General features: G+C 41.5%; 1 protein-coding gene across 1 annotated transcript; it reads left to right on the forward strand.

The window, feature by feature from the left end:
* The first annotated feature begins 4,876 nt into the window (after window positions 1–4,876).
* Window positions 4,877–15,176, forward strand: TMEM167A (transmembrane protein 167A). Its single transcript, XM_056848169.1, has 4 exons — window positions 4,877–4,936; window positions 9,378–9,487; window positions 10,807–10,841; window positions 15,046–15,176. Exons 1-4 carry the CDS (start codon window positions 4,934–4,936, stop codon window positions 15,114–15,116), a joined length of 219 nt encoding a protein of 72 aa, XP_056704147.1. The 5' UTR covers window positions 4,877–4,933; the 3' UTR covers window positions 15,117–15,176.
* Window positions 15,177–24,112: the final 8,936 nt, after the last annotated feature.

Consider the following 24,112-nt stretch of genomic DNA (forward strand, 5'->3'; position numbering starts at 1 on the left):
TTCCCCCCACACACACACACACCAGGAGATCTACGCCCGGTATGGCCCCCGAACGATGTTATAAATATGCAAATGGCCCTTGGCAGAAAAAAGGTTCCCCACCCCTGTTCTAAACTAAAACCTCAGTATTCAGGTTAAATTGCCGCATTGGCACTTGGCGATAAATAAGTGGGTTTTGGGTTGCAGTTTGGGCACTCGATCTCTAAAAGGTTCGCCATCACTGTACTAGACTGATCCATCCCCAGAGGCCAGAGATCTCTTATCATAGTCTCACAAGATCTCAATTGCATACCATTTTTACTCAAAAGAAAGAAGACCCTGAATGTAAAATCACACATACACTCAAAAAAATGTTGTCCACAAATTTTATTGCCGAGCATAACTCATTTGTATGCCAATAATGTAAGGCAACCACCTGTTTTATTTGACAACATATCGGGGGGGGGGAGGAACCAAGTCTTGTATTTGAGTAAATGCAGTATTTCTTAAAATATTTTGTATGATGCTTGTATAATGTTGGGGTTTTCTAACACCTTTTTTTTTACATTTCATTTCCCCCCCAGCAAACTGGGAGTTTCCCCAGGCTTGTAGAACAATACCCGTCTGTACCTACTGTGTGGATTTTTTTATCTATTCTCTGTGGCCTGATGCAAATCAGATATAGTGATACAATATTTTGATGACTTAGAACCATAGAGTTGGAAGGAACCACCAGGGTCATCTAGTCCAATGCAGGAAATTAACAACTACCTCCCCTCACATCCCCAGTGACCCCAACCCTCCCCCCACCATGCAGGATCCCACAATCAAAACACTCCCAACAGATGGCCACCTTGCTCCGCACTTGCTCCGCACCTTTCAGTGGAGGCAAACAGGTCCTACTTTTCTGCCACCACTACTACATCAGGGGAATGTCATCTACATTACTTTTGAGATTATTATAAACCTATTGACAGCCTGCAAAAACAGCATTTAGAAGATCTTTTATACATAAAAAAACTCAACACATTCCATTTGGGACAGTGTTAATCAGTAGTTATACTTGGGGTATCTACTTCTCTGAACCTGCTTATATCAGTTCCAGATATAAACTGGCCATGCTGAGAGGGTGCTTAAAGTGATCCATTAAATACCATGTGCATATTAAAACTGGAAAACATTGAATGCCTTTGCAAAACGGGTAGCTAGCACTTCCTTGTACGAGAGGACATTGTCAAAAGCACTGACTGGTAGTGGTGTATCATCTACTAAAAGCCTTCCCTTCACGCAGAATGACTGTTCTACACTGCTTTGCCATTGATAAGAAGTCAAGAGTGTTGTGATTGATCAGCTCCAGGAATTCCTGGAAGGTCTGGATTTTCTAGATGGATTACAGTGTGGTTTAAAACTAAGCTTTGGGACAGGCTACTTTAGGAAACAGCCATTGGTGTCTACACATAAACAAGAGAAACTCTTAGTTCATCCCAATCTCACAAAGGTTTTCAGATGATTGGCCACCAAATGTTATTGAAGCACCAGGTGGGGTTTGGTGTTGAAAGTATTTTCTAAAGCATTACAAACCTACCTCCTTTAGCAAAATCAGAAAGTTACTGCTACTGCCCAACCTCACAAGGGGTACCATAAGATTCCCTCTGGTCCCCTATATTACATAACATCTATATCACCTATGTTTGTTAGCCGCATCTAATTTATCCATTCCTGCAATACACCGATCTAAACCATTGTCTTTCAGGTCATAGTCTCTTAAAGATTAAATACTCCAAAGGACTCCATGTAGAATTGCTTTAAAAAAAATTAAGAAGCTTCAACTGGTCAGAGTGCAATCATGCAGTTAAATCTTTAGGGCAAACCACAGGATTAAGATTACTCCAATCATGGCCCAGTTGCACTGGATTTCCATATGCCTTTGAACTCACTTTTCAATTGTATCCTTTAAAACTCCAAAAAAAACCTTAGCCATGTTCATTAACATCTGCTCAGGCAGCCCTAACGGCCCATTCCTGAGGAGGGGGGACTCCTTTGGAGCCAGCATGACCCCATGCCGGCGTAGGTGCCACCTTATCACAGAATAAGGTAGCATCTACATTGACGCAGTGGCAAATGCACCAGCTTCCAGGCACCACCAGCCCAGCTATGCGGTAGGGCTTTCCCAGAAAGCGTGGGGGAGTACCTTCCCATGGCCTTTCTAGGGGTGGAGCTGCCTTTAGGCAGCTTCCACAGCCCTTTTGCCCTGGGAATACCCCCTTGAGCAGTGGTGGTACAGTCTCAATGGGGCATTTTCCCCATTTTAAATTTTAAAACAAGCTTTTTCCCCCCTCTGCTACAGCTGGAAAGCCTCTGAGCCGCTCCTGAATGCCACAAATCTCCCCCCCCCCCTTTCGGGACTGCACTCAGAGTCATGCATCCTGCAGATGCCCTAAGCAGGACCAATATTGTTATGGCTCAACAATTACAAAGGCCTGCCTGATAATATCAGTTAAGACTAGAATATCAGTAAAGACCAGCCACTACTGGCAAGGCTACTAAAACCAAGTTCTGCTGTATCATTTGTTTTTGTTTGCTATCAAATTATTTTTTTATAAACTGCAATCCTTTTCCTTGTTTTTAATTTGAAGAATGGCCTCTACATTTTATAAATACACCAGTCAGTGCAGACATTATACTGTGTAAAAACATCACAATCACAATTTATATCTTTATACAGTACTCCAGGTGTGGCTTGACCAATGCAGTGTACAGTGGCACTATGGCATCTTGTGATTTGGATGTTATGTCTCTGCTGTGTTGTCCTTCAACAGTAAACACACCAAGTGCCCAAAGAAAGGGGCCATTCTGTAGGCAACCAGAAGGAGGTACAACAGCAAGCCTTGCATTTTGCCTGGATCCTGCTATAACAGAGGCATCCTCTGCTCAATTTTTCTTCCTCCAATGGCTACAGCAGTTGCAGTTGAGCTATACCTAGATCCAGACCTTACTGAAAACTTCCCAAGCCACATTCTGTAATTGGTATTTGTATTGGATCTTTTGGGGAGCTAATCGGACTGAAAAGCAGAATTGCATTTTATTTACAGTATTGATATATGTTTAGTGTTTATGGATGAAACAGTATGTGTGAAGTTTTCAAATATGTTAAATGGCAAATTTAGAGAAAGCATAAGATAATACAATGTCTTGTATTGCATTTATTGAGTGGTTCACCTTTCCTTGGAGTACCAGCAAAGTTGACTTTTGGACCTGGGCCACCAACATAATTCTTATGAGAGCAGTGATCAGTTTTTTTTTATTTTATGTAAATTCTATTGATCTATTACATTTTTATCCTGTTCTTCCTCCAAGGAGCTCAAAAAGTAGGTAATTCTCCCCTCTTCCTTTATACTAACAACAACCCTGAGAGGCAGGTTATATTGAGAATGGCTGATCAAAGCAATGCAGTGAGTTCACACCTAAATGGGGATGTGAACCCAGATGTCCCTGGTCCTAGTCTAGCACACTAACCACTGTATTACGGTGGGTAGCCGTGTTAGTCTGTCTGCAGTAGTAGAAAAGGGCAAGAGTCCAGTAGCACCTTAAAGACTAACAAAAATATTTTCTGGTAGGGTATGAGCTTTTATGAGCCACAGCTCACTTCTTCAGATCTGAAGAAGTGAGCTGTGGCTCACGAAAGCTCATACCCTGCCAGAAAATATTTTTGTTAGTCTTTAAGGTGCTACTGGACTCTTGCCCTTTTCTACCACTGTATGACGGTAGCTCTCTACTAGGCATATGACCCTGAGATTTTTTACTCCAATTAAGGAATTTACAGCTTTTTCATGACTAACAGAAGTTAACATGTAATTCTTAGGAGTGTTTCAATGCAGAGTTGGACTCACTCAACATTTTTAAAAAGTGAACGACTTTTGCTAGAAAACCTGTTGGAGCAACAGGAATGCTCCACCCCCATAGAACTCCTTCTAAGTGAACGATGAGCATACTTTAAAAACAGCGTTGCCTCCATATCTACTTGAGGAGCGCATCTCTACCTAGAAAGAGCCCCGGAGGCATGCCACGAACGGAGCCGCAGCCAGCTTTTACGGCTACCGTTGCAGCCCAGAAACGCTAAAGCGAAAGCAACTTCGATTTCACGGGAACAAAGTGGAGCAAGGACATTTTCTCCTTCCCTGTGCAGGGCAGGACGGCCCAGTGGGAGAGAGCGCAAACTCGCCCTTCCAAGGAGCATCCTCAGGAGCCCCGCCGCCACCTCCCCGTCTGCTATTCAAACGAAGGGAAGCCGCGCTCGCAAGCATCAACCCGCACGTCACCCGGCCCTTCCTGTCATAAGAACATAAGAAAGGCCCTGCTGGATCAGACCAAGGCCCATCAAGTCCAGCAGTCTGTTCACACAGTGGCCAGCCAGGTGCCTCTAGGAAGCCACTAACAAGACAAGTGCAGCAGCACCATCCTGCCTGTGCTCCACCGCACCCAAAACAATAGGAATGCTCCTCTGATACTGGAGAGAATAGGTATGCAGCATGACTAGTATCCATTCTAACTAATAGCCATGAATACACCTTTCCTCCATGAATATGTCCACTCCCCTCTTAAAGCCCTCCAAGCTGGCAGCCATCACCACATCCTGGGGCAGGGAGTTCCACAACTCAACTGTCCAACGCAGCCTACCTCACACCGTACCGGAAACCGTCCCTGAAGCCTTCCTGCTACAAAAAAAAAGCCCGCCCTCTTCTTTCCTTCGCGCCAATCAGGAGCCCGCAGAGCCCCTCCAACGCTCGGGCCCGCCCTCCTCTAATCAGGCGCTCATCCCCCTCTGCGCTTGGGCCAATCCGAGGCTGCCTCTCCTCAGCCAATGAGCGGGGGCGTAATAGGCCGACTCTTCCAGGTCCCCGCCCCCTCCTCTTTGCTGCCGGATGTGTGATGTGGCTCGCGGCTGCTGGTAACCATGGTAAGAGGAGAGGAGGGGGGCGGCGGCCTTTTCTCTCGCGCTGGCCCCCCTCGCGGTCCCTTGTTTGGCGCTCCGCATGCGTCGGGGTGGGTGGGCGCCCCGGTGGCTTCTTTGGGGTGCAGCGTTGCCCTGCCTTCCTTCCTGGTTGTTACACCCCCACCAGGTCTTCACAGAACCGTAGTAGCGGCCTGGTCTTAAAAACAAAAAGCAAATGCCTGTAATTAGCTTTCCGTATTTCTTTCCCCAATGGCCGTGTTTGTCTGTTGCAGCAAAAAAATCTAAAAGGCATCTTGTGGCGCCATGAGGCTGTAATGTGTGTGTTCAATGCCGTCAAATCGCTTCCGACTGATGGCGACCCTGTGAACCAAACAGTGCATTCCTAAGGAGAATCTGAAGAAGTGAGCTGCGGCTCACGGAAGCTCACGCCCTGCCAGAAAATATTGTTGTTAGTCTTAAAGGTGCTACTGGACTCTTGCCCTTTTCTACTACTGCAGACAGACTAACACGGCGACCCACGGTGAATTATCTTCCTAAGGAGAGTGACTCCAGTCTAAGTCCATTGACATTAATGGGTTTAGACTGGAGTAATTCTCCTTAGGAATGCACTGAAAGTCCCCCAAAATGTCCTATCTTTGACAGCCTTGCTCAGATCTTGCAACTTGAGGGCGGTGGCTTCCTTTATTGAGTCGATCCATTTCTTGTTGGGTCTTCCTCTTTGCCTGCTGCCTTCAACGTTTCCTAGCATGACTGTCTTTTCCAGTGACTCTTGCCTTCTCATAATGTGTCCAAAATAAAATAGCCTCAGTTTAGTCATTTTAGCTTCTAGGGTCAGTTCAGGCTAGGGTCGCCAACTGCCAGGTAGTAGCAGAAGATCTCCTGCTAATTCAACTGATCTCCAGCCGATAGAGATCAGTTCGCCTGGAGAAAATGGCCACTTTGGCAATAGGACTCTATGGCATTGAAGTCCCTCCCCAAACCCCACCCTCTTCAGGCTCTGCCCCCAAAATCTCCTGCCAGTTGAGAAGAGGGACCTGGCAACCCTAGTTCAGGCTTGATTTGATCTATAACCCACTGGTTTGTTTTTTTGGCAGTGCACGGTACCCGTAACTCTCTCCTCCAACACCACATTTCAAAGGAATCTACTTTCTTCCCCTGTTAAATCTTTACGATGCCAGAAGAATCCACTCTGTTTTCAGTAGGCTTGTGCTGTGATCTCTCTTCACAATGTCACCTTTTGTTCCCACACCTGAGTGTGGAAATCTCATAGGAAACCTTACATGGCCTGATCTTACCTTCCACTCACATATTCTCCCAGTAGCTATGAACTGACGTGCTGCTTTCTAAGCTACTGTTCTTGAGTTTTAAGGTATCTTTTTACTTGTCCCCAGGACTGACGTTCCTTGGAAGCTTGCGTTGTAATTATTATGCATTAGTAATATAAGTGTATGTTTCAGAATCCTCAAAGCATATAGCTCTTGTTTGATCTGTGTAGTGTTGGATAGGTAGCTTATTTAAGGAGACCTTTAGTAATATTTTCTAGTAATGTTATTTACTTAAACTTTACTGCTTAATTTTTTCTTACAATTTGTCTTAAAAGTTCTGTTAGACTGAGTAGGTTTCACATATGTGTGGAATTAAGCCTTCCGACAGATACCCTTGTATATGTGTTTCAGAAGCAAATCCCACATATTTCAATGAGATTCACTCCCAAATAAATTCACACGGGATTGTAGCCTTCAGCTGCAATATGCTTGTGTGTGTGTGTGAAGTGCCATCAAGCCACTTCCAACTCATGGCGACCCTATGAATCAGTGTCCTCCAAAATGTCCTATGTTTGATAGCTTTGCTCAGATCTTGCAAATTGAGGGCTGTGGCTTCCTTTACAGAGTCAATCCATCTCTTGTTGGGTCTTCCTCTTTTCCTGCTGCCCTCAACTTTTCCTAGCATGACTGTTTTTTCTAATGACTCTTGTCTTCTCATAATGTGACCAAAATACGATGGCCTCAGTTTAGTCATTTTCACTTCTAGGGTCAGTTCAGGCTTGATTTGATCTATTTGGCCGTCCACGGTTTTTTGGCCGTCCACGGTATCCGTAACACTCTCTTCCAACACCATATTTCAAAGGAATCTATTTAATTCCCCTGTTAAATCTTTAAGATGCCAGAAAGAGTGAGCAAATGGCACCTTTCTTGACTGCGCCAGAAACTGTGTTTAAGAGCTTAAATCATGGTTTTCCTATCAAAAGTACAGCCATGGGGTCAAATAGTTCCTCTCTGATGTCAATCCAAGTCCCACAGTTTGAGATCAGTGTGATAGGCCCAATGTTGGGCCAGAGAAAATTAGCATTTAATGCTGCTCAGCCATGGACCCTCTGGGTGGTCTTAGGTTAGATGAGAGTGAAGTCCTTTCAGCTGTTAATTTTTGATACTCCAACCTCATGTACTGGGAGAGAGTACTATGTGTAATTATCATGAACTCTGATTTGATGTAGGTATGTGTTTAAACAGTGAAGCTTGAAAATGCATGAGTTGTCCTGTTTACACAAAATGACAATTGCCTGTATTGGGAGGATAGTGCCTTCCTTCTTTGGTACACAAGGTAGGAGCATCAAAACATAATTACTGAAAAAGATTCTAGTAACAGGCCCATCTCACAAAGTCATTGGGATGAAATGGGGTGCAGAAACATCTCTTAACAACTTGAGCTCCTTGGAGAAAGGCCAGAATATAGATTTTCTGCAGTGCTGTGGCACCAAACCACATTACTATATTATAATATAGTAATATCCTGCTGCTTCAGCATTTCTTATTCTATAACTGGTGCTGTATCATGGTATTTGATCTGTTTTACAGAAAGTTAAGGCTAACAACATTTACAAAGTAAGACAATCATAGTAAAGGAACATACTTCAAATTTACTGTCATTGATACCTGCACCCTTAATAAAGCGTGTTTGACAGTTGGGCATCATTCCCTTAATAGGACCATATAGGGACATACGGAAATCCGAAAGAGCAAGGTACTGAACTACCATAACATTTCAGTAATATAATCTGGGGTGATCTGATAACGGGAATATGTAGAATGAGGCACAAAGGCCTGCTTCTGATAATCTGAATGGTGGATCATAAATTGTCTCACAAATTGATTTTAAAAGTTTGCTTGGTTTGAAAGTGATCTGTCATTTGGCACAGACGATTGCAGGATAAGAATATAAGCTTCCCTTTGCTACACAAAGCATGTTCCTTCAGTGTCCAGATATATAAACTGAGATCATGGATTTCTGCTATTACTTTTAGTTAGCACGTGTGTATGCCATCTTTCCATCTAAAAAGTGTCCATGGTAGCTTTAGCTTACATCACTTTACAATATAGATTTCAACTACAGGTTGAATATCCCTTATCCGGACATCCAATATCCGTACTGATCCGAAAACCGGACCTTTTGAGCAGGTATTACTCACAGGCCCTTAGCAGTGCCATTGATGGTTCAGTGTACACAAAATTATTTTAAAAATGTTTAAAATTACATTCAGGCTATGTATGTAAAGTATATATAAAGCATTTATAAAACATAAATGAATTTTGTGTTTAGACTTGGATCCCATCCCCAAGATCTCATTATGTATATGTAAAAATTCCAAAATATGGAACGATCCAAAATTCAGACCACTTCTGGTCCCAAGCAGTCCGGATAGGGGATACTCAACCTTTCTTTCAAATCATGCAGCTCACTGTGTCTGAAAAGAGTGTGTATCTGGTAAATCAAGTGCTGCAGCTGTCTGGGTTTGTAAGTTAAAAACTAGACAATAAGGCAACCACCTCCAAATGTATATATAGTTTAAAAACTAGTCCCATTCTGCAACATTACATCACGCTTGATTACTACCAAGAAACAGAACCACTGACAAGGCTGAAGAAAGGAGTAGAGTTGGTTCCCTGTTTAGCCCCCATCCCAAAGCTGCTTAAAAGTGTATCTCTTTTATCAAATAATTCACTCTTACAGGAAAAATTAAAGTACCACTCTGGGAAGGAGGAGCAGAGCTTCTCTTGTTCAAGAAAGAGGAGTAGAATTTTCCGCTATTTCCTCGTCTCATTGTGTAGCCCTTTGTGCAACCTGTGATCCTTTGACCCTCAGCATTGGCTTTTTAGAGGTCATAGGACTGCTGTGGGAAAGACAAAGTCATGGATGATCATCTGCCTCTGCAAACTTCTTACACCTGGTCGCTTGTAAGATCTATCCCCATTTTTGGGGAAAAGAGCTGTTTTCTAGACTCCAGTTCCTTGTTAGGAGATTCAAAGATGTAATGTAAAGATGCAATGAGTCTGCAAAAATCCCATTTCTCTTTTCACTGGTAAGGAATGGGATGCTAATGAGTAGAACAGGAAAAGTTGTGAAGGTTGGGCCATAACTTCTGTTTTGTTAATTTTTTTTCTTGCAGTCTGCAATCTTCAATTTTCAGAGTCTACTCACAGTAATCTTGCTCCTTATATGTACCTGTGCATACATAAGATCCTTGGCTCCCAAAGTACTGGATAACAATCAAACTGGGTATGTGAATGTGTAGTACATTTTTGAAAATATATATAAATAGATTATTTGCATCCATGTGCATTTTTTTCTTTTTCCGGTGTGATCATTAATACGAGAGCTTTGCAAGAAACATTTTTTGTGATTGAAAACGTAAGTTCAATCACTTATCAGTCCAACAGATTTTCCTAACCTTTATAAAAAGAAAAGAGATTGCCTGAGTTTACAAGCAGCCATATAATTTTGCATTGCAAAGGATTAGAACAGAACAGAGGTTAATTTATTTTTCTGTTGTACAAAATAAAAAGCAGTACTTGAGATGATTCAAACACCAATAAGCAAAACAGAGCAATACCTGCACTTAGGCACCAAAATACTGAATTGTGTGCTGTGGTAGCTTGAGTTAGTAAAATCTATACCCATTCTTGTAAAACATTCATTACATAAACTGCGTAATCATGGTTTTCAGATAATTAAAATTGTGCCTTTAAGGTACATAGTTTCTCTTCCTCCTGAATGATTCTTAACTGAATTATACCTATCTTAGGGTCACATGCCAGTGTTTCCTTGTGTGGTTGGGTAGGCTTCTCATTTTGCATAAGTATGAACTTGTTTTACCATCACATATCAACTACAAAGTTAAGGTTACGGCTATTGTGCGGTATGTAGTCTTTGCATTTTATGGCTTTTTAGCATGTAAGCATCTTTTCTTACGTTGTACCTCAGTACTGAATGGAGTTTTGCGATTTCACAAGTAGAATCCTGCATGTCTATTCTGTACATTTCTCTAAAACAAGGATTCTTCTGCTGGTGCAAGAAATTCTTTTACTGATGGAAGAGCCGCTTGAATCAGGAAAACACACACAGAGCATAACATGCTTCAGTATTTCTTGGTAGGACAGTTCTCTGTGTAGGAACATGCTTTCCATTGAGAAAGTTTTTGGCATTCACATGACCACATCCAAACAGGGATCTGTATGCTGATTGACAGCACTGAATCAGGGGAAATTACCATTTCATCTGTATGAACAAAGACAGATTTCAAAAAGCATGCAAGTGGCTTTACACGGCCAGAGGAGCTTGTGCTCCTCATATAATAGGTTCTCTCCTCCCCATGTTACGCAACAAACTGCTTTTATAACTGAGGATATTCAGAGTATAGTATGTGTGTGTGTGTGGGGGGGGTCCTTTCAAAGAAAAAGTTCCATTGGGCATGCCTAAAGTAGTTCTTTGGATCTTAGTAGCAACCAGTAAATCTTTATTTGAATTCTGTCTAAAATATAATCATTATATTTAAAATATAAAAGATGATTGTTGTGTTTCTTTTAATAACGTTTCAGATTACTGGGCATATTCTGGAAGTGTGCCAGGATTGGTAAGTATGCATTAGGAGTGTATATGTTGTCCTATTTTCAAAAATATACAGTTTTATAGTTCGTGTATTTGATGAAAATGTGAAAACTCAGTAGTATTATTCCTAAATATTTAAAGAATTGCAGAGCTCTTTTCATTGACTGCAGTGTTTACTAAGGCCAAATGTAAGAGGGTGTTGATTTACACCAATTCGTCTATCAAGACTTGGGAGGACACCCCCCCCCCATGGAGACTGTACAAAAAAAAGCCCTAGGTATTGCTAATTGATGAAGTTGGAATCCAAACATACTTTGTTTATATAAAATTTGGTATTTCTTGCTTATTGAAGAATGGGGGGCAATTTCCTCTTTCCCACTGCAGCCCTCCCCCCAGTCACATCCCACACGGTTTCCAAAAGCCCCTAACTTTCAGGAGCAGTGTAGGTGAAGACATGGGGCATAGAAGGTGTATCTTCCATGAAGGTGGAAGAGGCCAATATCCATTCCACAAGTAGTCCAACCCTAGAGATAAGAGTAAAAATTCTGTATATAGTATGCTATTATCTAGGGCAAATTTTCATAATAAATTGGCTTTACACTCTGTCTCTTAGCCTAACCATCCTCACAGGTCTGTTGTAAGCTTAAAATCAGTGGATTACGTGAGTGCCACTCTGAGGTCTCTGGAGTAAAGGCAGGCTCTAGACACAGTAGAAAGATGTGATGAATGTGATACATTTGAACCAGTTGTCAGTGTCAGACTTGGAGTTAGCTTCAGATCCTCACAGCCATGAAATGCAGTGGGTGACCTTGGGCCTGTCACTGTCAAGTCTACCTCATAGGGTTGTTGTGAGAATAAATAGATGGGAGAAGAACCATTTATGCTGCTTTGATCTCCTTGGAGAAAAGGTGAGATGAAAATTAATACATTTTAATAGCAGTGATTCATGCTCGGCTCTTCGGTGTTATTTCCCATTAAAGTTCTGTTTATGTCAAAGCTGTTGCAAGTTATAAATAGTGGTGTTATGATTGCAATGAACTGCAAGTATTTGCAGATCCCAAACTTCTAGAAATCCAGTGTGTGGATCAAAGTTTAATCTTTGTTATAGCTCCATGTGATCAAAATGTACTTGTGGTTTTTTTCCTTTGAACTTTTGCTTCTTCTTCTCTTCCTACAAAAGATGAGCACATATCCACATCAATGTAGCAGGCAACTCTGCCTCTTGTGTTTAAGCAGCCTTTTGTATGTTTCTGCTTCTAAACAGACAAGCTGCTGCCTATTTACAAAAAGTGCTAACAGATCTTTAATTCTAATGGATGATAGAGGCCTCTTTTAAGAAAATTAAGAGCAGAGAAGTACAACCCATATGAAAACTGTAAAATTGTAGGAGGTGGACTTCCTCAACATTAATTTTAAACAGATGTGAAATTGCAGACATTAATTCACACAGCTATTTGCAGTTTAATTAAATGTGTGCCAGATGATGACAATGTCTTGCAATGTAATTGTCCTGACCTTACCTTTGGGAGCGTCACTGAAATGGTTCTTGCTATGAAAAGATTTCTTAAATTGGCAGCCGGCATGTGTAAGAAGATATTGCATATTGCGTGGGACACGCCACCAATTCCGAAGCTTTAGCCATTCTATTTCCTTTACATAGTTTGTGTATTGAAGCCTTTTTTTATTGTCAACTTGAAAGAAAGCTATTTTTTTAAATACCAGAAAAAGCATATTCAGCCACAGTTGTGTGCTACGTCATTTATCTTGCTTGAGGTAGAGAATGGCTATGCGTATTGGTTAGGAGCCAAGGACAGCAAATAGTGCTATTCCGTGGAAGGAGTAGCCTGCATTCATTTATTTTTCATTAGGTATGGGAAGAGGTGATACAGGAGCAGTGTAAAATTTCCAGAAATTTTGAAGCTATGGGGAATTTTTTCCCCCCAGAAACAAATTTGAGGGAAATAATCTCCTAACGAGCTAGTCAGATACCATTTATATTATAAATGTTATATAGCCTGTTATATTAGGTGCTGTGGAGCAAAGGCAGGACAATGCTGCAGTCGTCTTGTTTGGGGGCTTCCTAGCGGCACCTGGTTGGCCACTGTGTGAACAGACTGCTGGACTTGATGGGCCTTGGTCTGATCCAGCAGGGCCTTTCTTATGTTCTTATAATTTAGCGTATATAATTGTACTGTTTGGCCTATTTATGGAATTTAAAAATATAAATTTTCTGCATTTTTTATAAGAAAAATTAAGTATATGCCATATCAAGTATTCTTAGAATGGCAATGCCGTAATAAAAATCTGTTCTGTTCTGAAGTATACGGCATATTTGAGAAAGAGTTGAAAAATGCTGCACCCTATTCCACCATAACACATGTATATTTGGGTTTTTTTCCACCTGAGAGGTAGCAAAAAATAAAAGTTGAAGGTAGAAAACGTATGCTGTTGTAAACTAACCTTGAGCTGATCACAGGGCCCCGTGGCAGTGATGACTCAGTGAATGTCTGCCCTATCAACTTTTGATGGTACTTACTGAGGCTCCCATGGTGACCATGGGTTAAGGAGAATCAGGGTTCCAGAGAGGAAGCCTGAGTAACTGCTGCCAAATCCCAGGAAGGCAGCACAAATTACCCTCTCCAGCCTCTAGAGATAATGACAAAAATAATACAAAGGGTAATGACAAAAATAATAATACAAGATCCTTTTGAGCCCCAGTAATTGGAATAAATGAATAGTAAACAAAAGAAAGAGTATTATTTGGACAGAAATTGTCTCATAGAATCACAATAGGGAAGACTACGAGCATGTCTTGATATTAAGCTAAAATACTGAACTCTTTCATATATCATTAAATACTATATAGCGTACTAATTGTTGCCAAAATTGTGTGTGTGTCAAGTGCCATCAAGTCGCTTCCGACTCATGGCAACCCTATGAATGAAAGTCCTCCAAAATGTCCTATCTTTGACAGCCTTGCTCAGATCCTGCAAATTGAAGGCTGTGGCTTCCTTTATTGAGTCAATCCATCTCTTGTTGGGTCTTCCTCTTTTCCTGCTGCCCTCAACTTTTCCTAGCATGACTGTCTTTTCCAGTGACTCTTGTCGTCTCATGACGTGACCAAAATACGATAGCCTCAGTTTAGTCATTTTAGCTTCTAGGGTCAGTTCAGGCTTGATTTGATCTATAACCCACTGATTTGTTTTTTTGGCAGTCCACGGAAGTAGTTGCAAAAACTACGTACACTTAAACAAAATTCTTGAAAATATTGTATGTGTACAGTATGTTTTTTTCCCCAGTGTTCTCCCAAATTTTTGTCATTTTTCTATTGGACGTTAGACATCTGGAATGAGTGAAATGCTTTGTAAGACAAGGTGTTTCTCGCTCAAGAAAAAATAAAATATTTCATAGGAGGTTTTTGGTGTGTTTTTCCAGTGCTCCCTAAAACTTTCCCGTTTTTAGTCAGAAAAATTGAAAAGGACTCAGGAAAGGGAGGGGGCTTTTTCTAAATTCTTCTCCGATTCCTCACATTTCTACACTGGAGCACCATAACATCAGAGCATGGTGCCCTGGTGCATGTCGTGGCTTTCTTCTCTGAGACTTCTACAATCGGAGCTATGGCTCGGTATGCTCCCTGAGTTGTTCAGGGGCCAGGGCTTTGAGCAGCCGTATTCCCTCCCTCCCTGTCCCTTGGAAAACCAGATATAGATGTTATATGAACAGTGTATAAGCTGTAGTCTGCCCAAGCCATAGTTTGCCTGGAAACCAGCATTGGAAACCAGCTTGGTCATGGTTTGTAAAGAAACAGAGAGAAAGGAGCCCACACAAGTCCATGGCAAGAAACCAGTCCTCATGTAAACTTGACTTCTCTGTCAGTTCCCATGGGCTGTTAGCTTCTCACTCACTGATGCAGAGCTCCTAGACATGGAGGGAAAAGTATTCTTTGTGCCCACATTAATGAGGCAGGCGTAGTATTTACCGGTATGTAAATTATGAGATTATTCCCAAGATCTTTTCTGGAACAGATTTAGGCCAAAAAATGTAAATTGACATTTCGCACATTTTCTGTGTGTGACATGCATGAAGTAGGGAATAGTGGCTCATGTGTCATTGCTTGTATTTTTCATTTACTTTTTTCTCTCATCCTTGAGTTTGAATTTATTTCTGAAAAGTATGCTTGCTTATGTAGTGAAAGCTAGACAGTAATTCGGTTTTGTGTCTTTCTGTAGGTGAACGGAAGAGCCCTTACGTTGCTGTGTGCTGTATAGCAATGGCTTTCAGTATTCTGTTTGTGCAGTAACAGTTGGGGAAAAAAATCAGGAGTATGTTGGCGGTAAAACTACAATGGAATAAAAGACTCTGGGAAGTAGAAGAGATGGAAAAAGTATTCTGTACATTAATTACCCACTGGACAAGACAAAGTTGTGACAAGTTCCATATTTTCCATAGTAGAAGAGAGGTGCATTAATTTGTAATAATTCATTTACTAACAGTCATCTTTGTAGATTTTCCATATTCTTTCATGTGGACTGTATTCTGAATTTCAGTTGAGATTTTAATGCACATGGCGGGGGGAAAACTCCTGTTTGAGAGAAGATTTGATGTTAAAATCCCAAACCCTTATTTAAAAAAAAAGATTAGTTCTAAAATGTTTACAAAAATTTTCCATTTAAAAAATTAAAACAGAAAACAAAGAAAGGCAAAGTAAAATCAAATAAATGTCAGTGACAGCTAAAATTATGCAAGCATTATTCTGACTATGTACAAGACCAAGTTAAAGGCGGAGAAATAGAAACAAAAGCTTTAAATACAGAACATATTTAAAAATAGCATCACTGATCACAATAATAGAGGTTTGGTATAAAGAATGATGGACTATATTAGAAAACAACTGTACACAAACTACGCTGTTCACTGAATACAACAAGATGTCTTTCTGTTTAAGTCAGTGCTTATCAAATATTTTTCATTTGACTTGCATCTAATGTGTAATAAACAATTTTTGTAATTGCTGTGCATCAATGTTATTTGCAGCCCTGTAAACTCTGAAACCTATCTGAGTGCATGAGAAAAATATTTACAGTTCAGCTGTTCAGGATGGGGGGGGGAAATATTTTCCCATTTTTTCAGAAATGTGGGGGGGGGGTTAATTCCCTGACCAGCAATTAGATGTTAGGTCTTTTCCCCTTGCACATCTAAAAGCTCCAACCATTACTGATTATTTCAGTTCACAATGGATCAATATTATCTAATGCGGCCATTCAGCGTAGCAGGGCATTCATTGTTCCACATACAGAATTTTCAGAAAAAGAATGCAAAGAACCTCTGTGCAGATTACAGTTTGGGGTTCAACAAGGCTTGACCACAAGGGGCTAGCCAATCTTGATCTTCTCCGACTTGTACATGTAGACAGCATTCCAGTGAAGCTGTCCTGTTCTGTGAATCTGCCTGAAATGTTTCAAGCCTTTTTTTCTAGCAGCGCTCCTTAAGATTCGAAATTATGGAACTCAAGTCAAGTTTCCAAATTCCAAAGTGATAAATAAAGTAATCTCTTTATGAAGCTATAGAACATGCATGTATGATATGAAATCTGTGTTGAAAATCTTTTGCATCTTTTAGAACAGAAATGTTACCGTGTGGAAATTTAAACACAACGTCTCTGTGAAATTGTGGTCCAGAAATACAACTTACATGGGCTTGGATCCTGAGTGCCCTTTCTGCTTGTGGAAGGGGGTTGTTGTTAATTTTTGCTAATCCCCTTCACTGCAGCCTGCCACTTTGATCCTCAAGTTATTCCTGGGGGTCCAGGAGCTCAAGAACACAATTCCAAAGGCCTCGTTCATGCCGCACAGCTCTGCTTGCATTGCATAGGATCCAAGCTGTTTTTTGTAACATCTCAGCAACACGTGCATTGTTGGGTGCTGGGCTGTTTGTTCGCATTTAACAGCAGTTGGAAGGAAACAAAAGCAGGATTGCAATCATTTTTTTATTTATTTTTTTGTTTTAGCACGTATACATCAAAGCAGGAAGGATGTTTTCATAAAAATACACCCAGATTGTCTCTTCAGTTGTTTCCAGTTCTTTATTATTGGCTTTGGAACATGTAACCACACGTTAACGTTGTTGAACATGCATAAGATTGGGCATTCTTTCCTTTTATTCGGCAGCTATAGTTTAGCATGTGGAAATATTAAACACAATAATGTTCAAAGGGAATTGTGCATCAATTCTGGATTCATATATGGCTAACAGTGTGTGCCATGGCTGGTCCTCCCATCAGCCGTTGTGTAAATGCAGCAAGCAGGCTGAAACACACTTGAAGCATGAAGCAGTTCTACAGCTGTGGGTCAACATACCATTATATGCTCACTAAGAATAGTTTTGTCATAGAAGCTGCAAAACAGTTGACTGTTGGCTTTCACTTCTGACCCAGGCAGGATTAGCATTACCTTCCTTCCATTTAAATGACCATTATATTGCTATTGGAGATAATGACCACTGGTCTGTGTTCTAATGATGTCAGCATTTTAAAAGTGCAGGATATGCAACAAAATTTAAATTGCAAAGTTGCTTAAATGGATGGATTTCATAAAGGTACTACATTTTTAATTGTTGTTTTATTAAAGGAAAGAAGCTGGCGTTCCATGAGAGTGAATTTGAGGGAAAAGTCAGTTAAGACAAGCGTGTAGGTCCGTTTAACCAAAATAATTAAAATGGTTAACAAAATAAAAGGCTATTTGTATTTCATATTATTCAAAGAACAAGGGTGTTCCTTCGTGAACTACATATTTCTTAAATATGGAGAGAAATACCAGGGAGAGATCTGGTTTATTCTGGCATTTCCTTATTATAAAATGTCTTGCAATGTGGAGTTGATTTTTAAATATAAATGTAAAGTGAAATATTCCTGGCAATGTTGTGATCTTTCCAATTCTGGCAATTCACACACATGACTAGCAATTAGGAACATACGTGCCATGTCTGGTAAACGAGTACAGAGTGAAATGAAACCTCTAGAGTGAAAAAAATTAATAGTATGATAGTTGCAATTTTGTGTATATTTGGCTGGTTAGAAATGGGAGAAAAAATCTTTGAAAAAGTAATGTGGGAAAGCAGTCCTGGAAAGTATGATCTTCCATATCCTTAATGCCTGGCCAGTTCATTCCCATGGGACCCAGTACAATCATTGGATTGACTCAGAGATTCAAAGTGGAGATTAACAACTCGATCTTTAGGGACTTGTGATTCATCTCCTTTGGGGGGTGGGGGGATATGGCATAGAACATCTTCAAAAGTACATGCCCAAAATCACCTAAAGTGATTCAGCTGTCCTTTCCTGCCCCAGCCCTGCCAGAGGTCCAGGGAGGCCTGGGCCACTTCCAGCTTTTGAGGCCCATAGCCGTAATTTTTTTTTAGAAAGATAGCATTTGAAACATAAAAACAAGCTGTGAAACTTATCTGCTATAAACCTAACAAGTGAGGCCCCCTTTGAGCTTGGAACCCAGGCTAATGGCCTTCCTGGCCCCCCTCTGATTGGTACTGTTCCCACTCACGATCAAGGTAGTCATAGAAGGGGGTGGGAATTTATCTTTTAGTGTGTATGTCTGGGGATTTTAAACTGATTATAGAACTGGGAGGTAGTATTTAGCTGTTGTTAGATTATTTAACTGACACAAGGGCTGGTTGTTCTGATGATAAGCTTGGATGAACAGCCTGTCTATGACTGCTAAATGCACTGGATGGAGTCCAGAGTGGCCTTTCTGTTGATGGAAGGAGGTCATTAGCAGGACACATTGGGTTTAACTGAACCACTTGTGTCTGAATCAGTTTTTCCACCTAGTGATCTTTACTGGAATGTACATTGTTTTCTCATTAATTTACTTCATTTACACTCTGGCAATGGGGACCAAAACAACTTCCAAAAACATTTCCTCCTCCATTTCGTCCTCACAACAACCCTGTGAAGTTTGATTGAGAGTGTATGACTGGCCCAAGGTCACCCAGCAAGCTTCCATGGCAGAGAGGGAATTTGAACCTCAGTCTTGCAGATCTTCGCCCAACACTGGCACACACTTGTGCCAATCAACTTTATATAAGTAATTTATTTTTATGGTTGCTGCTAAAGTTACTGCTACTTCAGAAAATCAAGAGAGACCCATTCTTTAAGCTGGTCTTGAAAGAGAAAGTTTATTCTTACAGAAAAAGGCTTGTATTGACCCCCATGCCTATATAAGAACAAAGTACCTTCATTTCGATAGGTGTCCTTTTAGAGAGGCTTCTTGAAGATAAGGAGCATTGGATTCAATTGGCCCTGAGGAAGGTTTTAGTTGAAATGTGTCTAGTGGCTTTATGACTTATACTGGGGTGGGGGGGTAGACTTTTAAATTCAGTATCTACATGAAGCTTACTCATCCTTTTTTCCATTACCTTATGCTCTACCCTTCTGCCCCTTTCATTATTTTAGAAAACTAAGCATCAATTTTTACAGTTAGAAGAATCATGTTGGGTTCCAGAAACATTCATACTTGAGAGTTTTCAGAGCTGTCTTTTTTCATAAGCAAGGAATAACAAACATCCTTGCGCTTTGTTTTGCCTGAGGGAAATGATGGATGTATATGGCATCCATCATACCCAGAGGCTCAGGGAGGAAATAATAACTGCGAGCCACTGGCAGGCTGTTCCTCCCAAATTCCCCCTGACTTCTTTGACGCACCCCAGGTATGAATGAATGGAGCTAGACACGCATCTCTAGTCAAATCCTCTTGAACTGCTGACTTTCCTGCCTCCTATGAGGCCACGTGCTTCTGCTCTTCCCCTCATTCCATAATTAATAAAGAAAGGCAGGGCAATATGCTGCCAGATGGTAAGTCTCAGCATTGCTGGAAGAAATATCAAGTCCGAAGGATAAAACTCTTGGTCTGTTGACATTAGTGGCAAACTTTGCACCAAGGTCTTATCATCATTTAGACTGGTGAAGAGGGGAGGGGACACAGAATCTCTCCTGATCCATTGTTTAAAGTTCTTTAATAAATTATCTACATGTCAGACCTTGAATCCCAAACACAAGTGTGCTATTTAGAATTCTTACAGAATCATAAGAGTCGGAAAGCGCCATCCAGGTCATCTAGTCCAACCCCCTGCTTAATGCAGGATCAGCCTAGTGCCGTGTTGGCGAACCTATGGCACACGTGCCACTTCCGGCACGCGTAGCCCTCTCTGCCGGCACGCGCGATTCCTCCAAGACACTGGCCTTTCCGGCTCTGCCCCGCCCCGGATGGGGGAGGCTGTAGCCCAGGGGTGGGGAACCTCCGACATCATTGGCGGTGGCCCCCAGACTCTCCCACAGAAGCTGCCGCCATTGCCGCCGCTGGAGCGTGAGCGGCCGGCCAGGCAGGTGGGAGAGCGGGGAACAGAAGCCGAGCGGCCACACTCGGCATGGCCGGCGGCTTCTCCGGTGCCCTCTGGGCCTGTGAGGGCGGAGGGGCGTGGCTGGCCAGTGGGTGCGAAGGAGGTGCCCTCTGCCCCAAACCCCGCCCTCCTCAGGCGCCACCCCCAAAACCTCCCACTCATGTCGAAGAGGAACTTGGCAACCCTAGCCTCTCCCTCTGGGCCCCCTCTGGGGGTGGTATTCAGGTTAAATTGCCTCATTGGCACTCGGCGATAAATAAGTGGGTTTTTGGTTGCAGTTTGGGCACTCGGTCTCTAAAAGGTTCACCATCATTGGCCTAGTGCATCCCTGAGATGTGTTTATCCAGCCTCTGCTTAAAGACTGCCAGTGAAGGGGAGCTCACCACCTCCCTAGGTAGCTGATTCCACTGTCAAAAAACTCTTACTGTGAAAAAAAAAATTCTCCTAATATCCAGCTGGTACCTTTCCACCCATGATTTAAACCCATTTCTGCCAACAGGAACAGCTCCCTGCCCTCCTTTAAGTGATCTCTGGATCACCAAGTTGTCCTTCAGATGCTGGTAGATTGATCTCTTCAATATCTGCTCCAGTATCTTCCCTGGGACAGAGGTCAAACTTAATCATTAGTGTGAGCCACACATTTGCAGAAGCTTGTTTCCTTTGCAGAACTGCTGATGAAAATAAAGGATTGAGCATTAGCTTGCCCTTCCTCCAGTTACATGTACTAACAACTTGGTTATAAGTTGGAGCCATGCATTCATTCACAACGTCCTCACACATCCTCAGAACTAATAAATATTGTTCTATAAATTAGCTGCCAAATGAAAAAGAAAGTCAATAATTCTTAGAAATTCTTTACTAAAACCTTAATAGATAACGGGGATTCTTTCAGCATTTTGTCATTACTAAATATGAACACCATGTAATATTACCCGCTTAATATTACCCCGTACATGTTTACTTGGAAATCAAGCCCACCAAGTTTCATGGGACAATCTCTCAAGGAGGTCTGCACAGGAGATATCTCAAATTCTCCAGTGAAATTATCTGGTTAATGAACCACCAGCCCTGAAAAATGCTATGGATAATCATTCAGAGTATTCCCTACATGTCCCCTATTTTGCAAACTCTGTCTTTGTGTACAGGCCAAATGAGAGGTCGAGTGGATTGAGAGATGTGATCTTGGGATTTAACACTTGCAAGAAGGAGCATGGCAGTTGCAAAGTTAACAGACGCTGGGTGTCCATCATAACGACCATTTGGAGAAGGGAAAACAAAATGTTGTGAGAATGAGAGATGAACATTCAATTATTTGAGCTTTTTTTCACCTTTCTGCCTAACCTCATATTCCCTTCCCTATTTGTTTGGATCCAAGTCTGCCACACTTCTGCACCTGCTTCCTGTAACAACCCTTGTGGGCCACTGAGAACGAAGTAGTTCTTGTTTTCATGTGCTTTTCTGTCTCTCAGAAGGGAGGTGATGACCTCCCTGGTCTAAAAAAAATTTGTGTAACTTGATAAAATGATTCAATATGTGCTCATGGAATCTGAACTTGAAGTCAAGGAGCTATTCCCTAATCTCATGCATCCATTCCTTTTATATTTGGAAAATATATTTTTGAAAGAAAGCAAAATCCCCAAAAGTGCACTGCATGACAAGCTTGTTACATGTCATGAATATGCTTTGTGACATTCTTCAGTCACTGTGCATGAGCAAGCCTTCTTGTTTCATAATGCAACTTAAGTCCTGTTCACAAATGACAATGAATGCATATGTATCCTGCATGCATGTGTGTACATCTGCTTGTATGCCAGTTCTGTAGCTAGGGTTGCTAGGTCCCTCTTCGCCACTGGCAGGAGGTTTTTGGGGCAGAGCTTGAGGAGGGCGGGGTTTGGGGAGGGGAGGGACTTCAACGCCCTAAAGTCCAATTGCCAAAGTGGCTATTTTCTCCAGGTGAACTGATCTCTATCGCCTGGAGATTAGCTGTAGTAGTGGGAGATCTCCAGCTGTTACCTAGAGGTTGGCAACCCTATCTGTAGCAAGTTCTATAAATATTACATTAGGCTGTTGTGAATTAATGAATGCAAGGCATCTGCCCTGATCTCTTGAGCCACTGTGCAGACAAAGACAACTTTAGAAACACACCATAACTTTACCATAGATAGGGCTGACAGGTCCTTCTTTGCCACCGGCAGAAGGTTTTTGGGGTGGAGCCTGAGGAGGGTGGGGTTTGGGAAGGGACTTCAATGCCATAAAGTTGCCAAAGCAGCCATTTTCTCCAATGGAACTGATCTCGATCAGCTGGAGATAATTTGTAATAGCAGGAGATCTCCAGCTAGTACCTGGAGGTTGGCAACGCTAACCATAGAAGTGCCCCACTGACATGAATAGACTTCAGACATTAGACGGAAACAAGAATATTCTGCTGCTTCTTTGATAGTAATTATCAGATGCAACCTAGATGTGACACTCAAGAAAACAATTGTTTGGGGGCAGCATGTTTGTGCAGTATGGATAAAGATCAGTCAGCTGCTCTAATATAATAGTTACAGACAGACATGATAGCAGGATGGGTTCCTTGCTCCAGCCTGCTGTTGTGTATCATAGATGCTGTGCGTGTTTATAAGGGTATTTGAAGTATTACAGTGTTTTCTAATATCCTAATAATATGGGAATAAACAAATACAGCAGCAGTGTTTAAGATCTCTTCTGTAAATTATTTTGAATAGAGACATCAAGATTCATTCTTTATGTTTTGCCCTGGAGATGAGTTTTACTCAGGTATTAGGCATGACAGTGCATATAACAGTCTGTGTCTTACTGAAGTCTCTTAGTATTTATAACAGTTGCCTATGAGGCCATGTCTTACAATCAGTACTATACAGGTCTAATAGCCTCATTGAGTTTAGTTTCTGAAAGAATGAAGCAATATTCTCTTAGAACGTCTCTTAGCAGTTTTGCTTGAGGGAAAAAAAGTTTATTGATGGCGCTTCTCAAGAGTTGAAGTTCCTTTTGCAAAATTTATGTCTTTAGAAATTGCCTTTCACAAATGTGGCACATGTGAGAACAGACTACAGGAAGTACAATAAATGAATACCCAAATGGATGCTTTCCCTTTCCATATGTGCTACCTAAATGTAACTATTCCTCTGATTTACTACAATTTTAATGGCAGGTTTACTGCCCAATGTTATTTCCCTTGGCTCCTCTATATTTATGTGTTATGTGTATCTATGGGTAAGACAAAGTTCCCAACTTTACAGAGCTAAAAACACTGATGGGTGGCTTTGAATAGTTGAAACCTTCAGATTTACCATAACTTGGGACAGGTGGGAAAGCATGTCCTTTCTTATATAGTCACGCTGGGGATTTGCTGGGGATAGAAGTCAAGAACAGTCCACCCTCAGCTGCACTCTCTCTTCTTCTCCCTCTCAGGGCAGACAGAGATTGCATAAAGAACAGCCCTCTTTACATGTTTGTGTGTCACATGTCTATTGTGTTCTCTACTGGGAGGGAAAAACAGATTTTAAGAGTGAAGGCAGTGGTAGGATTGCTGTGGTCGTAATTTTCAGCTCCAAGATCTTCCATCTATTACCTAAGTAGGGACGAAAGGCACTGAGGTCTTACATTCCTCGTTCATCTTTTCAGATATGCTTGCCAATGAATCAACCATTCAAAGAATTACATTGGGGGTGTTCTCCCAAGCATTTCAGCTTGGCTTGCCTGCACTGTTTTTGTCTTGCCTCCACCACCGCTCCGCATCTACCATATGCAGAAGGGGAGAATTAGAGTGGGGCATAAATAAATAATAATACATCTGTCTTGGCTCGAATTTAGGTAAGAGCTCAAACAGGTAAGATGAAGACGACAATCTTCTTTCATCCATAA

Source organism: Euleptes europaea, chromosome 4 (genome assembly GCF_029931775.1).
Source record: "Euleptes europaea isolate rEulEur1 chromosome 4, rEulEur1.hap1, whole genome shotgun sequence".
Lineage (NCBI taxonomy): Eukaryota > Metazoa > Chordata > Lepidosauria > Squamata > Sphaerodactylidae > Euleptes > Euleptes europaea.

What these genes read in the sequence shown, in the direction of transcription:
- TMEM167A (XM_056848169.1), top strand. An exon ending in CTGGATAACAATCAAACTGG is followed by an intron (nt 9,488 to 10,806) that starts GTATGTGAATGT and finishes ATAACGTTTCAG; the next exon opens with ATTACTGGGCATATTCTGGA. An exon ending in CTGGAAGTGTGCCAGGATTG is followed by an intron (nt 10,842 to 15,045) that starts GTAAGTATGCAT and finishes GTCTTTCTGTAG; the next exon opens with GTGAACGGAAGAGCCCTTAC.